This window comes from Hypanus sabinus, chromosome 10 (genome assembly GCF_030144855.1).
Source record: "Hypanus sabinus isolate sHypSab1 chromosome 10, sHypSab1.hap1, whole genome shotgun sequence".
NCBI lineage: Eukaryota > Metazoa > Chordata > Chondrichthyes > Myliobatiformes > Dasyatidae > Hypanus > Hypanus sabinus.
Genome location: NC_082715.1, coordinates 110,482,712 through 110,499,281, shown reverse-complemented (window position 1 = coordinate 110,499,281; position 16,570 = coordinate 110,482,712). Strand labels below are relative to the sequence as shown.

The 16,570-nt window shown below is 41.4% G+C and overlaps 1 protein-coding gene across 1 annotated transcript in view; it reads right to left on the bottom strand.

The window, feature by feature from the left end:
* The window catches only part of LOC132401347 (dynein axonemal heavy chain 8-like), a 674,688-nt gene that overhangs the window by 341,588 nt on the left and 316,530 nt on the right, over window positions 1–16,570 (bottom strand). The window contains exons 41-43 of the mRNA XM_059983476.1: window positions 15,971–16,143; window positions 12,283–12,461; window positions 4,616–4,803 (exon numbers count right to left, since the gene is read on the bottom strand). Coding sequence (XP_059839459.1) covers window positions 4,616–4,803; window positions 12,283–12,461; window positions 15,971–16,143 — 540 coding nt within the window. The remainder of the gene's footprint in view (window positions 1–4,615; window positions 4,804–12,282; window positions 12,462–15,970; window positions 16,144–16,570) is intronic.

Genomic DNA, 16,570 nt, shown 5'->3' with positions numbered 1-16,570 from the left:
ATTTGAAGTATTGTGTACAGTTCTGGTCACCAAATTATAGGAAAGATGTCAACAAAATAGAGTGAGTACAGAGGAGATTTACTAGAATATTACCTGGGTTTCAGCACCTAAGTTACAGAGAAAGATTGAACAAGTTAGGTCTTTATTCTTTGGAGCGTAGAAGGTTGAGGGGGGACTTGATAGAAGTATTTAAAATTATGAGAGGAATAGATAGAGTTGACGTGGATAGGCCTTTTCCATTGCGAGTAGAGGAGATTCAAACAAGAGGACATGAGTTGAGTCATGACAACAAAAGTTTAAGGTAACAGAAGGGGGAATTTCTTTACTCAGAGAGTGATAGCTGTGTGGACTGAGCATCCAGTAGAAGTGATAGAGGCAAGTTTGGTATTGTCAGTTAAAGCAAAATTGGATAGGTATATGGACAGGAAAGGAATGGAGGGTTATGGGCTGAGTGCGGGTCAGTGGGATTAGGTGAGAGTAGGCATTCGGCACAGACTAGAAGGGCCGAGATGCCCTGTTTCCGTGCTGTAATTGTTATATGATTATATGGTTACTCCCACTCTTTGGCACCTACCAATCAGCCACTGCTTTATCCATGCTAGAACCTTTCCTGTAATGCCACATGCCTCATGTGCAGCACCTTGTCAAAGGCCTTCAGAAAGTCCAAGTACAAAATATATACTCATTCTCCTTTGTCTATCCTGCTTGTTACTTCTTCAAAGAATTCCAACAGATTTGTCAGGCAAGATTTTCCTTGAGGAAACCATGCTGACTACAGCCTATTTTGGCATGTGCCTCCAAGTACCCTGGGACCTCATCTTTTCATAATCAACTTCACATCTTCCCAACCACTGAGGTCAGACTAACTGGCCTATAGTTTCCTTTCTTCAGTCTCCCTCCCTTCTTGAAGAATAGAGTAACATTTGCAATTTTCCAGTCTTCCAGAACCATTCCAGAATCTAGTGATTCTTGAAAGATCATTACCAATGCCTCCACAATCTCTTCAGGCACCTCTTTCAGAACTTTGGGGTGTACACCATCTGGTCCAGGTGACTTATCTATCTTCAGACCTTTCAGTTTCCAAAAAACCTTCTCTCTGGTTATGGTAACTTCACAACTTCATGCCCCCAACACCTGGAACTTCCACCATACCGCTTGTGTCTTTCACTGTGAAGATCTTGGAGTACAAGTTCATAGATTCATGGAAGTGGCAGCACAGGTTGGTGAAGAAGGCTCATGGGATGTTTGCCTTCATTAGCCATGGCAGAAAATATAAGAACAAGGACATTACCTTACAATGTTATGAAACCTTGGTTAGCCCCCCGTGGGCTTTTCTGGTTCCTACACAGCAGGAAGGATATGACTGTTCTGGGGGGGTGGGGGGAGCTGCAGAGGAGATTCACTAGCATTTTGTTTGGAATTGGAGCATTTTAGTTCAAGAGTCGAGATTGCTGACTCTTGACTCTGGATCATTTCCAGAGTGTAAATGAGAACAAAATAATTGTTACATAGGATCTGATGCAGCACAAGACATAATAAGATAAAGAGCACAATAATAAAAACACTTTTTCATAATATTGCTGGCCTTTTTCTGACACTTTTTTGAATATGTGTTCTTGATGGTGAGCAAGCTGGTGCTGATGATGCATTGGGCAGGTTTGCCTACCCACCGTCGAGGATTCCTGGCTGCAGTAGTGTCATTATTGTACCATGCTGTGACATAGCATGTTAGGATGCTCTCTACTATGCTTCAGTGGAACTTCCTGGATTGTGTAGGCTCTGTGTGGGGACCGTCCGAGATGTGCACTCCCATGAGTCTGAAACTGCTCACAGTTTCCACTGCTGTGCTGCCAATGTTAAGAGTGTGGGTGGTGCAAGTTCTCCTGAAGTTGATGAACCATCTCCTGTGTCTTGTTGACATTGAGGATGAGGTTATTTGCCTAGCTCCAGGCCTCAAGCTACTCCTCTGCCTCTCTATTGGCCATATTGTTGCTGCTGGTGGTGAGCCCCAGCACTGTCGTGTTAACAGCGAACTTGACAATGTGATTACTCAGTGTTTGGCCGTGCAGTCGTCAGTGAGCAGAATGTACAGAGGTGGGCTCAGCATGCAGCCCTGGGAGGTGGGGGGGAATCCCATGTTGAGGATGATGGGGAGGGAGGGGCAGTTGTGCATCCTGACTATGTGAGAACTGTTGGTTAGGAAGTCCAACGTTCAGCTGCACAATGGTGTGTTTAGACGGAGGAGTAGGAGTTTGTTCGCCAAGGTCTGTGAGACAGTAGTGCTGAAAACCTAACTGAAATCCAGGAAGAGCATTATACATCAGTGTCCTTGCTTTCGAGGTGTGTTGGGGCCAGGTACATAGAGAGGTCTGTCAGTAAGCATATCGGTGAATGGCAGAACTTGAGTTTTGGCTGTGTGCCATTACCAGCCCTTCAAAGTGCTTCATGAGGATTGGCATCAGTGCCTCTAGTTAGTTCTGAAGGTGTAAACTTCTTTGGTACAGGGATAATGGTCGCTGATTTGAAGCATGTGGAGACAACGGTTTGGGTGAGTGTTGTGTTGAAGTCGTCTGTGAAGACGTCAGTGAGCTGGTGTGAATATTTCAGTGAGCCCGAGTATTCAGGCTGGGATATTATCTGGCCCAGCAGCCTTATGGGGGCTGACTCACTGCAGGGTCCTTTTCGCGTCTGCTACTGGCACAGGCAATTGCTGCTCAAATGGAAGGGGATAGCTTTCGTGGCCTTCATTGTGCTGCATGCCTCGAGGTGTGCATAAAATTTGTTTAGAGTGCCAGGGACGGAAGGCGCACTGGTATAGTCTATGCTGCTTTTCCTTGTGTAGTTAGAAAAGCCTTGATGTCCAGCCACATATCCTGGGGATCATTAGGGACAGGTGTTCCTGAATTTTGTGCATAGGCTGTCTTGAGGTTAGCAGAAGAGATGGGAAAGGTTGGGATTGTATACTCTGGTGCACAGGATCCTGAAGGGACAGATTGGGCAGATATTAAAGACCTTGCTCCCATGATGGTGATGTCTAAAACAAGAGGGCATAGGTTTGAGCTGAGAGATGGGAGGTTTAGAAGGAAGCTGACAGGTCTATTTTCATACAGAAATTTGGAAACTGTAATCTGCTGCCTGAGATAGGTATATGTGGAGGCAGTTACCATCACAACATTTTAGAAACCACACAAGCACTTGAATCACCAAAGCTATAGGCCTAATGCTGGCAAATGGGATTAATATAAATAAATAGTGGTCAGCATGGATGTGGAGAACCAAATGGCCTGTTTCTGTACAACTTAGTAATCATTCCCCACTTCCAAATAATTACCAAAGTGCCAACCAAACCCCTTTGAACCTCAGGGCAATCCACAGTGTGGCACTTCATTTACTCAACAACAAGCTAGCACTCTGGACATTGATCCAAAGACATTTCATGTATCAGTCTTACAGCTGGGGAATTTATATTCAAGTAATTAAATAGCATTGGGATTTGAGAAAACATATTTTCAGCAGCAGTAAAGAGAGAATTACAAATTGTTGTAAAAAAATCCATCCTGTCTAAATGTGATTCCCGAGCCAATAACATAATTGATTCTTGTCAGTTCAGGGCCTATTCTAGGTGGATATTCAATGCCAGACATAGAGATAGATAAGAGAAAGATTTAACTCTCCTCTCCAATCTACTCTCCTGCCCCTCCTGTCTCAACCATCAATTCCCTTGGAACTAGCAATCAATATAAACCACATGATTGAATTTTAACTGCAAACTGATTTCTAAATGCAACTGACAGCTCTGTGCATGGGTAACATTACAGCTTTCCTTGCTCATTAAGGTTTTTAAGTGATCTGCAGAGAAATCAAATTGTACCACAAATGGAATGAGCTTTGAATACAGAATTGACCTTTACCAGAGCAAAAGGCATGGCCCAGCATTAGTTGAAGAGCCTGCCACAATCTGTGAAAAAGTTGCAACATGATTCTTCCCTTTTACTCTGAGATCATCATGCTGTAAATGAGTTTGTTCATGGTTGGCACATCCCAACTACCATAATTCCTGCTCTAATTGGCCAAGTTGAGATCATGGTGTCCATCCCCAATTGGTATCTCCACCCAAGGTCAAATAAGCCCCTGAAATTGAATTAGCAATAACCACACTGTTTCTGTGAGACTCTGTACAGAGGCTCAGGATTTAGGTGGGATAAACTACAAGCTTCACACATTTCAATACTATTCATTTAAACAAACGGATGTGGGCCCACAGTGCAGGCCAGCTTCGATGAGTACTTTTATGTACAGAATATCCACACCAGCTTGTTTATTATTAGAGGTTTGCTTTTCTCTTGTGCTCAGTGTTTCCACAAGGGCACTACACAATTAAAGTGAAACTTACTTTAAAATTCACAAGATCTTATAAGATTCATTAGAATGGGGACACCAGAACTGATACGTTGTTTCACAATGCATTAAAAAACATAAATCAGAAAAGACATGAACTGGCCGACTAACATATCATCTATTTTACAATATTGTTTAAAATCACAATCTACTGAAATAGACAATGACAATTCAAACTCAATCCAACTTCATAACAACTGCCTTTTTTCTTTCTTACCATTGTGATAAAAATGCCAAACTCCGGGTTAAGTGATACACTATCTCCATCAGTGAAGATAAACATTTTCTTTCTTTCTTTCCGTGCAATAAGAATAATATAAATTTGTTGTGCTGCCACAGATAATACAGGCAGCTCAATGCGATTAAATTCATCAAAACAGCCCCAGGATCCAGACTGTGCCAAACCTAAAAGGCAAATTTCAATCAAAATAGGGCAAAATTAATATATATATAGTTATCCAAATCTGCAGCATGATGCACATCAGATTTTTTTTAACATTTTAACAGATTACTAATTTACAAGAAAATATGATGAAAGGATATGAACACTTGAAAAAGAATTATAAATGATAATATCAAAACTTTAAGTGTTGGTCAATATACAATTCAGATGAAACCAAATTAGATTACATCAGATGCACAACTTTGATTTATTCATTGTTCAGGTTGTGAGTATGAGAAGATTGATTGCGTGATAAGTAGCTAAGCTGACACAATTTTCCACATTTTCAGGTGCTACAAGAATCAGTGCTGGGGACTGAACATTTTACAATAAGTGACTGAAATGAAGACAGCAAAGGGATGAATGATAAATTTGCTGATGTCACAAGAAAGGTAGGAAATGAAGCTGCAAGTGGATACAGATAGATCAGCTAAGTGGGCATAAAACTTGCAAAAGGAGTACAATGCAGGAAAAGATGAAATTGTTATTTTGGCAAAGCAATTAAAAAAAAACTATCTAAATGGTGAGAAAATTCAAAGCTCTGAGATGCAGTGGAATCTGAGAGTTCTAGCTCATGATTCATAAAAGGCTAGTATACAGACAAAACATAGTTGTTTATTGAGTAACACAACAAAAAAAGTTTGTTATTATTTGTTTATTATTATTGTATATTGTTATTTTTCCAGAATATTATTGCTTACTGATTTAAGAATTGAATATAAAGGTAGCAAAATTAGTCTTCAGTAGTAAACGGCATTGGACAGAGTTCAAAGATCAAAGTAAATTTATTATCAAAGTACATATATGTCACCATATAAAACCCTGAGATTCATTTTCTTGTGGGCATACACAGAAAATCCAAAAACATAATAGAATCATTGAAAGACTGCATTCAACAGTACAAACAACCAATGAACAAAAGACAAACTGTGCACATCAAAAGAAAAACAATTAATAATAAATAAACAATAAATATTGTGAACATGTGGTAGAGTCCTTGAACGTGGTAATAACTTTCCTGAATCTGATGGTGTGTGTCTGGATGCACCTGTGCCTTCTTCCAGATGGCAGCAGTGAGAAGACAGCATGGCCTGGATGGTGTGGAGCCTTGAGAATGGATGCTGCTTTCCTGCGACAGCACTCCATGTAGATGTACTCAATAGTGGGGAGGGCTTTACACATAATGGGCTGGACTGTTTCCACTAATTTTTGTAGGATTTTCCATTCAAGGGCATTGGTGTTTCCATACTAGGCTGTGATGTAACCGTCAATATACTGTACTCTCCACCATGTATTTATCAAAGTTCGTCAAAGTTTTAGATGCCATGCTGAATCTTCACAAACTTATAAGGAAGTAGAGGTGCTGCCGTGCTTTCTTCGTAATGACACTTACATGCTGGACACAGGACAGATCATCTGAAATGATAACACCAAGGAACTTAAAGTACCCGACACTCCACCTCTGAATCTCCAATGACGACTGGCTCATGGACCCAGTTTCCTGCTCCTGAAGTCAATAATCAGCTCCTTGTTCTTGGTGACTGAGTAAGAGGTTGTTGTTATGGCACCATTCAACTTGACTTTCAATCTCCCTTTTTATATGCTGATTCATCACCACCTTTGATTTGGTCAGCGACAGTAGTATCATTAGCAAACTTAAATATGGCATTGGAACTCTGCATGGCCACACAGTCATAAGTATAAAGTGAGTAGAGCAGGTACCTAAGCACACAGCCTATGGCGCACCTTTGCTGATGGAGATGGTGGAGATGTTGTTACCACTGGGGACAGCAAGTGAGCAAACCGAGGATCCAATTGCACAAGGAGGTGTTGAAGCCAAGGTCTTGAAGCTTATTGATTAGGTTTGAAGGGATGATAGTATTGAATGCTGAGCTTTTCAATAAAGAACAGCCAGATGTATACACCTTTGCAGTCCAGATGTTCCAGGGTTGAGTGAAGAGTCAATGAGGTGAAATCTACTGTGGACCTGTTGTGATAGTTGGCAAATTGGAATGGATCCAAGTCACTTCTCTGGCAGGAGATGTTATGTTTAATCACCAACCTCCCAAAGCACATCATCGCAGTGGATGTAAGTGCTACTGGATGATAGTCGCTGAGGCAGTTTACCATGCTATTCTTGGGCACTGGTGTGATTAAAGTCTGCTTGAAGCAGGTGGGTGCCTCAGACCGCCAACACGAGAGGTTAAAGATATCAGTGAATTCCAGCCAGCTGATCAGCACAGGTCCTTAATACTTGGCCAGTTACCCCATCTGGCCTGGATGATTTCCAGGGTACACCCACCCTCACATTCGCCTTAAATACTGAAATCACAGGGTCATCAGAGCTGTGGCAGTTCGTGAAGATTCCTTAATGTTTTGATGACCAAAATGAGCATAGAAAGAATTGAGCTCATCTGGGAGTGAAGCCTTGTTGTCAACTATGTCACTTGTTTTCACTTTGTAAGAGGTAACAGCATTCAAGCCCTGCCGCAGCTGTTGAGTGTTCACCTGGAGCATTGTATAAAGAATGTACAGTAGTTCAGAAAAAATATATATTAATCTAAAAGCTGAAATGAGCAGGTTATCTTTAAAGGATACATTGAACAGATTTGGCTTTTAGTTGCTGGAGTTTTGAAGACTGAGAGATGATTTAACTGAAACAAGAGGTTCAATGGGGTTTTGACAGAACAGTTATGGAGAGTATGTTTCTCTGGAAGAAACTAAAGCTTGGGCTAACTGTATAAAAATAAAAGAGGGCTGAACATTTAAGAAGTGTTTTTTCCTCTCAAAGGGTCATGCCTTGGGAATTCTCTTCCTCAGAGGTGGTGGAAGCAAAATTTTCTGATGTCTTTAAGGGAGAGATAGGCCATCTTGAATTGTTGAATTTAAGACTGATGTCAGGTGATACACGGCAACTTCTGCAAGCAGCTCACAAAACTTCTAGATATATTTCTTCTGAATTACTGCTACAAGAAATCTGCAGCCTGTTATTTCTCTTCAAGTAAAATATTTTTAAAAGAATTTTATGATCTCCTGAAGGACTCAATGACTCAACTCTCAGGAATGTACGTATGGCCCCTTTCAATGAATGAAGGTATCCTTTGTACATCGCCATGGCCGGAAGAGGGGAAGGAGAGGAGGACTCCAAGCCAGACTAGAATGGCAGGGTCAAAAATTCCTCCACTCAGTATGTTGTTAGCAAATGTACAGTCACTAGAGAACTCCATTAATTGTCACTAGCAGATGCATTGATGACTGAAGATAAACTGAGAATTGTAAAGTGAGAAATGTTTCTATTTGGAATGACAGCAATGGTAACAGGCCAGAATTTAATAATTTACATAAAGATATTTTTGCATGTGGTGGATCACAGCCATATTTAAATACTACAGGGCATGTGGCAAAGTGGCTCTCATATGTTGGTCATAGGCTTTTCAACTACAGTGGAGTGTTCATATCAGAAGCTGTTGGTTCACTGAATCAATTCCTATCAATAAAGGAAGGTACCACTCTTTAGCATTGGGTTTATTCTTGGCAGACCACTACTCTTCAAGGGCTCTAGCGGAAGCGGATAAGCTACTTACAGGTAAATCTACATTCAACATGTAGAAATCTATAAAAGTTAAGTATTGGGAGTTTAGGACCAAAATATTCTGCATGGGTGAAAGGTAAGGATTTAAGTCAAGGAAATCCTGGATGTCAAGGGATACTGATGATGCTTGATAAAGAATCAGAATCAGGTTTAATATCACTGGCATACAGTATGTCCTGAAATATGTTAATTGGAGAAAGGCCAATTCTGATTGATGGTATCAGAAAGGATCTGGCAAATGTGGACTGAGACAGGTTGTTTTCTGTCAGATGTGTACTTGGTAAGTGGAAGGCCTTCAAAAATGAAATTTTGAAAGGACAAAGTTTGTATGTGCCTATCAGAATAAAAAGTAAAGATTAAAGATGCAAGGAACCTAGGTCTTCAGGAGATTTTGAAGCACTGATTAAGAGAAAAATAGGAGGTACATATCAGGTATATGCAGGGAGGAACAAATGTGGTGCTTATGGAGTATAAGAAATGCAAGAGTACACTTAAGAAAGAAATTAGGATGGGTAAAAGGGATGAGATTGCCTTAGCAGACAAGGTGAAGGAGAATCCTAAAGGATTCTACAGATATGTTAAGAGCAAAAGAATTTCAAGGGACATCTTCCTCTGGAAGATCAGGATGGAAATTCATCCGTGGAGCCAAAAGAGATGGGGAGATCTTAAATGGATATTTTTTTGCATTTGTATTTACTTGGGAGATGGACACAGAGTCTACAGAAGTGAGGCAAAGTGGCAGTAAGGTCGTGGACCCTATATAGATTACAGAGGAAGGCAAATTAGGGTGGATAAACCTCCAGGCCTGACAAGGTGTTCCCTCAGACACTGCAGGAGGCAAGTGCAGAAATTGCTGGGGCCTTAGCAGAGATATTAAAAGCAGCACCAGAGGATTGGAAAATAGCCAGTGTTGTTCCTCTGTTCAAGAAAGGCTCTAAATTAAACAAGGAAATTCCGGGCCAGTGAGCCTGAAATCAGTAGTGAGCAAGTTATTGGAAGGTAATTTAAGAGACCAGATATGTAAGTATTTGGATAGACAGGGACTGATTAGGAATAGTCAGCATGGCTTCATACATGATAGGTCATGTCTAATTAATCTTAGAGTTTTTGAGGATGTTACCAGGAAACTGGATGAAGGCAAGTCAGTGGATGTTGTCTACATGGACTTTTAGCAAGGCATTTGACAAGGTCCTGTATGGGAGGTTAGTCAAGAAGGTTCTGTCATTCAGCATTCAAGATGAGGTAGTAAGTTGTGGGAGAAGCCAGAAAATGGTAGTAGATGGTTGCCTCTCTGACTGGAGGTTTGTCACTGATGGAGTGCCACAGGGATCAGTGCTGGGTACATACTGGAAATAACAACATAGGTAGGAAAAGAGATGAGCTCCTGCAAAGAGAATATAGGAAGCTGGTAGGGAGCTCAGCAGCAGGACCTCAAGGGTAGTAGACACTGGATGGCTGTATGTGCCATGTACCAGTGAAGGCAATAATAGGATAATTTCACAGATAAACCTGCTCAAGATGGCACCTGCGCACAACTCTCCTTTGGTCGACATCTCCTGAAATAGATCATGAAACCATATTATTTCACTTCTTTTGTGTCTTTTACATTTGTTTCTCATCTTGGATGTGATTCTGGAATTGTCAGAGGCTGTGATTTGCCTTTTGAAGATCGCTTGGGTGTTCCAGTGCTCCACAGTTCTCTGAGGGGATTCTGGGAGTCAGAGGCAGTATGCGGGAAACTTGTGTTTGATTCTATTACACCAATAAAAGCTTCCATTGTTCACCAGTTACAGTGACAAGGGAGATTGAAACATACAGGCGAGTGTGGAAGCTTGGGACTGTTTGGATGTTTCAGCACTCTGCAGTCTCCAAGAGGATTCCAGGTGACAGAGACAGCATGCGTGAACTTCGTGGTGAGAAGTTCATAACAGGCTCATTCAGAAAGTCAGGAGAAATCATACCCAGGGAAACCTGACCACGTGGATTCAGAATTGGCTTGCCCATAAAAGGCAAAGCCTGGTTTTAGATGGAGGGTATCCTGCCTGGTGGTTGGTGACCCATGGTGTCCTGTAGGTAGATGGAGGGTAACCTGCCTTGAGGTTGGTGACTTATGGTGTCCTGCAGATAGATGGAGAATATCCTGCCTGGAAGTCGGTGACCCGTGATGTCCTGCAGGTATCTGTGATTTTAGAAAATGACTTGGTGAAGGAGTGGAAGAGTAGGTTAATAAGTTTGTAGATAATGCAAAGGTTGGTAGAGATACAGAAGGTTATAACAGGATATTGACAGGAAGCCGAGCAGGGCTGAGAAGTGGGAGATTGAGTTCAATTGAAAAAAATGTGAAGTGATTCACTTTGGAAGGTCAACTTTGAAGTACAGGGCTAATGGTAGTATTCCTAGCAGTGTGGAGGAACAGACGGATCTTGGGGTCCACATCCATAGCTCCCTCAAAGTTGCCACAAAAGTTGATACTGTTGTGAAGAAGGTGTATGCTGCATTGGCCTTCATGATTGAATGCCAATTGGATGATTGATTGGATAATTGATTGGATTGATTGATTGGATTGATTGAATTCAAGAGCTGCAAGGAAGTGTTTCATATCTGAAAACCCTGATTAGACCATACTCAGTATATTTACTAGGACACTGCCTGGATTAGAGAGCATATCTTAGAGGATAGGTTGAGCAAGCTAGGGTTTTTCTCTTCAGAATGAAGGAGAATGACAGGCAACTTTATAGAGGTGAACAAGATGTGAAAAGGCATGGATTTTGTAGACAGCCAGAAACTACCCACCCTCGAAATGTCTAATATGAGGGGGCATAATTTTAAGTTGATTGGAGAAAAGTATGGGGGGGGTGGGATATCCGAGGTAAGTTTTCTTTTACTTGAGAGAGTGGTGGGTGCATGAAACCTCATGCTAGTGGTGGTGTTGCAGGTAGATACATTAGGGATTTTTAAGAAACCCTAAGCACATGGATGATTGAAAAATGGAGCACTATGGAGGAAGGAAGGGTTAGATTGATCTTAGAGCAGGTTAAAAGAACAGTACAACATCATGGGCTGAATGGCTTGTACTGTGTTGTGGTGCTCTATGTGGAACAAACTACTAACAGAAGAAGTGGTTATGGCAAGTATGTAGCGGTGTGCTACATGCAGCGCTAAAATTACGACACGGAGTCGGTAACTGCAGTCGAAGGAAAAAACTTTATTCGAAAACTTCAGCCTCACTTTTAAGCCTCTGTCAACCGGCCCCCCATGGCGCAGAGGCTCCAAAGCTCTGTGCTCGCAAACCCCCGTAGGCTATCTAATTGTGAGTCGGTTCGGATACTCTAGGAAATGGGTCGCCACAAGTACATTTAAAATGCACTTGGTTGGGTCCATGGATAAAAAAGATTTATACTGCTATGAGTCAGATGCAGGCAAGTAGGGCGAGCTCAGATGGGAATCTTGGTAAGCACGGATGAGTTGGGCCAAAATGTATATTTCCAAGCTGTAGGATTCCGTGATTCTACAAGTCAGTTTTCACCCCTTATGATAGAAACAATCAACTGTGGACACCGAATGCACCAGTGGCTATGTGCCGAGACACCAATCCCAGATGTCTGACCAAGACCTTTACTCCTCTAGCAAAGCTGTTCTATATATTGGCACCTCACAATTACCCAGCTATATTATATAATGCTCTTCATCTGCTTAGGTGCATTAGAAAAATAAGTAAAACTATCAGCAAAGGTTAATAATTTCTCTCCATGTACTTATGTTGCAGGAAAAGGTGTCTTCCAATGCACATTTTTCATTCTTCTAATGCTGCAATCATTTTATTTACCTCAGCATTTTCATTGATTCTTACCTTTGTAGATCCTCCCTAAACCTCTGAAATCCATTTGATCTGAACAATTGAACACCACTACATATTTTCCAAGAGCTTTGCCCATGTCCTTCACAGTCTCGGTTTTGCCAGTACCAGCAGGTCCAGCAGGGGCACCTCCCATGTTCATCCACAAAGCCTGAGCTAAAGTGATGTAGCATCTACAATCAGAAACAATTTACCGTAAGTAAGGGCAAAACTTTTCTCAGGCAAATGTTAAAATGTCCTTCAGGTAGATAATCGTGGATAATAGTTTAAGGATAATGGAGACAGAAACCTCCACAAGTTTAGAAACTAAGTCCTAAGCTTAGGAACTAAGTCCTGGGTAGGTCTGTAGTCTAGTGTAGTTTTTGTGTTGGTTTACATAGTTCAGTGTAGTTTTTGTATTGTTCATGTAGCACCATGGTCCTGAAAAACGTTGTCTTGTTTTTACTGTGTACTGGACCAGCAGTTATGGTCGAAATGACAATAAAAAGTGACTTGACTTGACTTGAATGAGTACTCAAAGTGGCAACGTTTGCTTGGCAAGTTCCAGGAAATAGGATTAACCTATGGTGAGTTTTTGGGAGGTGCTGACATGAATAGTCAACTAGTCTTTTTCTGCATGATAAGTTCCTTTATTCTGCAAAATGTGTCTACATATCATTTGCAATAGTGGAAATATTTAACACCTTCAGCATCCAAGCAACAGAAGCTTTGTAGACAAATTTTGTAACAAGGAAAATAATGGGTATGAGCATGAAATGGATAGATTTTTGATTATGGATCTTAGTATGAATCTTACATAGTAGCTATTTTTATTATTAAAAGTTAAAAATGTTTGACAGATGCATAAGCTGGTGGAATCTCAGGCAAAACAAACTATTGGAAGCAAACAATAGATCAAACAGCATCTGTGGAAGCAAAGAGATGGTCAATATTTCAGGTTAAGATTGTACATTAGGACTGACAGTGTAATGGGTAGATAGCTGGTATATACAGGGAAGGGTGACAAAGAAGCTGGCAATGATAAATGGAAACATATGAGAAGGCCATGATTAGCAGATGTGGGCAGGAATAAGTGAATCAAGGAGAAGAAACCCAGGTGGACAGGAACGTAGGTGATGGACAGATGGAATCACATTGGAAAGGGTGATGGCTCCTGGCAATGAGAGTGAGGATGGGATGGTAAAGGTGACTAAAGGAAAAGAGGTCCTGTGAGGAATGGTAGAGAGTGACAAGATCCCGTTGGAGTTGATGGATGTGATGAAGGATAATATTTTGGATGTATAGGATAGAGAAATAAAAAGTGAAGACCAATAAATATCTATCTCTATTATATCTGGAAAGAGTGTGAAGAATGGAGATGTGCAAGAAACAGAAGAAATGTTCGTGAAGCTTCCATCAACTATGGTCAAGGGGCAGTCACATTGCTCAAAGAAAGGGGACATTTCAGAAGTCCTAGTGTGGAAATCCTTATCTTGAGAACAAATAAAAACAGAAAAACCAAGAAAAGGATATCACCCTCATAGGAAACTGGTAGGAAGAGGAGTTGTAGTTGAGGTAGCTGTGCAAGTCCATAGGTTTATATTAGATATCAGTTTGTTTTCTGAGATGAAGACAGAGAGATCTAGAAAAGGAAGATAGGTGTCACAAATTGTGCAAGCGAATTTGAGAGCAGTGTGAAGGGTGGAAATTTTGACTAGTTCCATTCCACAGGAATGCAGAAGTACCATCAATGCTGTTGTCAATGTAGCAAGCAAAGAGTTGGACAGGAGTGTCAGAGTAGGTTAGGAACAAAGACTGTTCTACATAGCCAACAAAAAGATAGGCATAGCTAGGGGCCATAGAAATGTCGATAGCTATACCTTTGACTTGAAGAAAGTGGGAGGAATCAAAAGAGGCCAAATGAATATTTTTGCAATGGTACATAAATTAATGGGAATAGTGCAGATAGCAACATAAAATTACATCAAATCATGGGTAAGTTCAATAAGTGGTTAAATCCATTCTGAATCAAGGAAGGAGAGAACCAAATAGTTATGTGGCACGAAGCTGGGGAAAATCATGATCCAATGAGCTTTAAGAGTTCAAGGATCATTAAAATACAGAAGTTTGGTTTCAAAAAATTGCATATAAAGCCAAAATATAAATTGAATCATTATTAATGAATTAATTATATCAATTATAACAAATCTTGGTTAGAAACATTTGGGTAACTCTGTGAAGAACTGGGTGTAAAAAGAACATGCTGACTTGGGAAGAACTGCTGATCACGGGGATTGGATTGTGGGTCTGAAGCACTGATCTGGGCTACTTCAAGTCAAGTCAAGTCAAGTCACTTTTATTGTCATTTAGACCATAACTGCTGGTAAGTACATAGTAAAAATGAGATGTTTTTTCAGGACCATGGTGTTACATGACACAGTACAAAAACTAGACTGAACTACATCAAAAACAACACAGAAAAAAAACTGCACTAGTCTACAGACCTAACCAGGACTGCAAAAAGTGCACAAAACAGTGTAGGCATTACAATAAATAATAAACAAGACAACAGGGCAGTAAGGTGTCAGTCCAGGCTCTGGGTATTGAGCAGTCTGATAGCTTTGGGGAAAAAACTGTTACATAGTCTGGTCATGAGAGCCTGAATGCTTTGGTGCCTTTTCCCAGATGGCAGGAGGGATAAGAGTTTGTATGAGGGGTGCGTGGGGTCCTTCATTATGCTGTTTGCTTTGCGGATGCAGCGTGTAGTGTAAATGTCTGTAATGGCGGGAAGAGAGACCCCGATGATCTCAGCTGACCTCACTATCCGCTGCAGGGCCTTGCGATCCGAGATGGTGCAATTTCTGAACCAGGCATTGACGCAGCTGCTCAGGATGCTCTCAATACAACCCCTGTAGAATGTGATGAGGTTGGGAGATGGGAGATGGACTTTCTTCAGCCTTCGCAGAAAGTAGAGATGCTGCTGGGCTTTCTTTGCTATGGAGCTGGTGTTGAGGGAGCAGGTGAGATTCTGCGCCAGGTGAACACCAAGAAATTTGGTGCTCTTAATGATCTCTACCAAGGAGCTGTCGATGTTCAGCAGAGAGTGGTCTCTCCGTGCCCTCCTGAAGTCAGCAACCATCTCTTTTGTTTTGTTCACATTCAGAGACAGGTTGTTGGCTCTGCACCAGTCCATTAGCCGCTGCTCCTTCTCTCTGTAAGCTGACTCGTCGTTCTTGCTGATGAGACCCACCACAGTCGTGTCATCCGCAAACTTGATGATGTGTTTTGAGCTGTGTGTTGCAGCACAGTTGTGGGTCAGCAGAATGAACAGCAGTGGACTGAGCTCACATCCCTGGGGGGACCCCCATGCTCAGTGTGATGGTGTTGGAGATGCTGCTCCCGATCCGGACTGACTGAGATCTCCCAGTCAGGAAGTCCAGGATCCAGTTGCAGACGGAGGTGTTCAGGCCCAATAGGCTCAGCTTTCCAATCAGCTTCTGCAGGATGATTGTGTAGAATGCTGAACTGAAGTCTATGAACAGCATTCGAATGTATGTGTCTTTTTTGTCCAGGTGGGTTAGGGCCAGGTGGAGGGTGATGGCAATGGCGTGGAGAATACAGCACGTGTGTACATTTCAATCACTCTATCACTCCTATAGCACAATAATTTTTTTTAAATGAAGTGTCAAAGCTGCAGCATCACCTGTCTGTTAAAGGTGTGATAACTAGACGATCTGTGCAGCCTAGAAATTCATTCTGATAGATAAATTCCACATCAGTGATATTCACTCTTACTTCTTGTGCATCTTCTCTGAAATAAAAGCGACTTTGTTTCAACCATTCAAAGTCATTCACTGTTCTGATATGCATTTTGACCTACAGGAACACGGAAAAATTATCCTGTAAAATATTCATGTAACAACACAATGTTCAGAAAATAGACATTAATACAAATACAGTACTTTAAATTTAAACATATAATTTACCAATTCTGAGGCATCACAGAGGTTACCAGTCAGCGTTGAATTCAACTTAGGACTTCCAGCTCCGGGTTTTTATTCCCAAAGCCCTCCCCAAGACTGGGTGTAGCCGCAAGGTAATGGAGATTTGAGATCACAGTCTTCCTTCTCCAAGATGAGCTGCCAACCACAGCTGATGAGCCCTATCTGCCTGAAGCAGCTAGTTTTAGTTTACCAGTGACCCACCTTTACCTCTTCTCCTGTCAGTAGAAACTGTTCCACCAGGCTTGGTAGCTAAACCACATGTCTAGCCAGGAGCAGGACTTGGTTGTCAGAGGCTATCT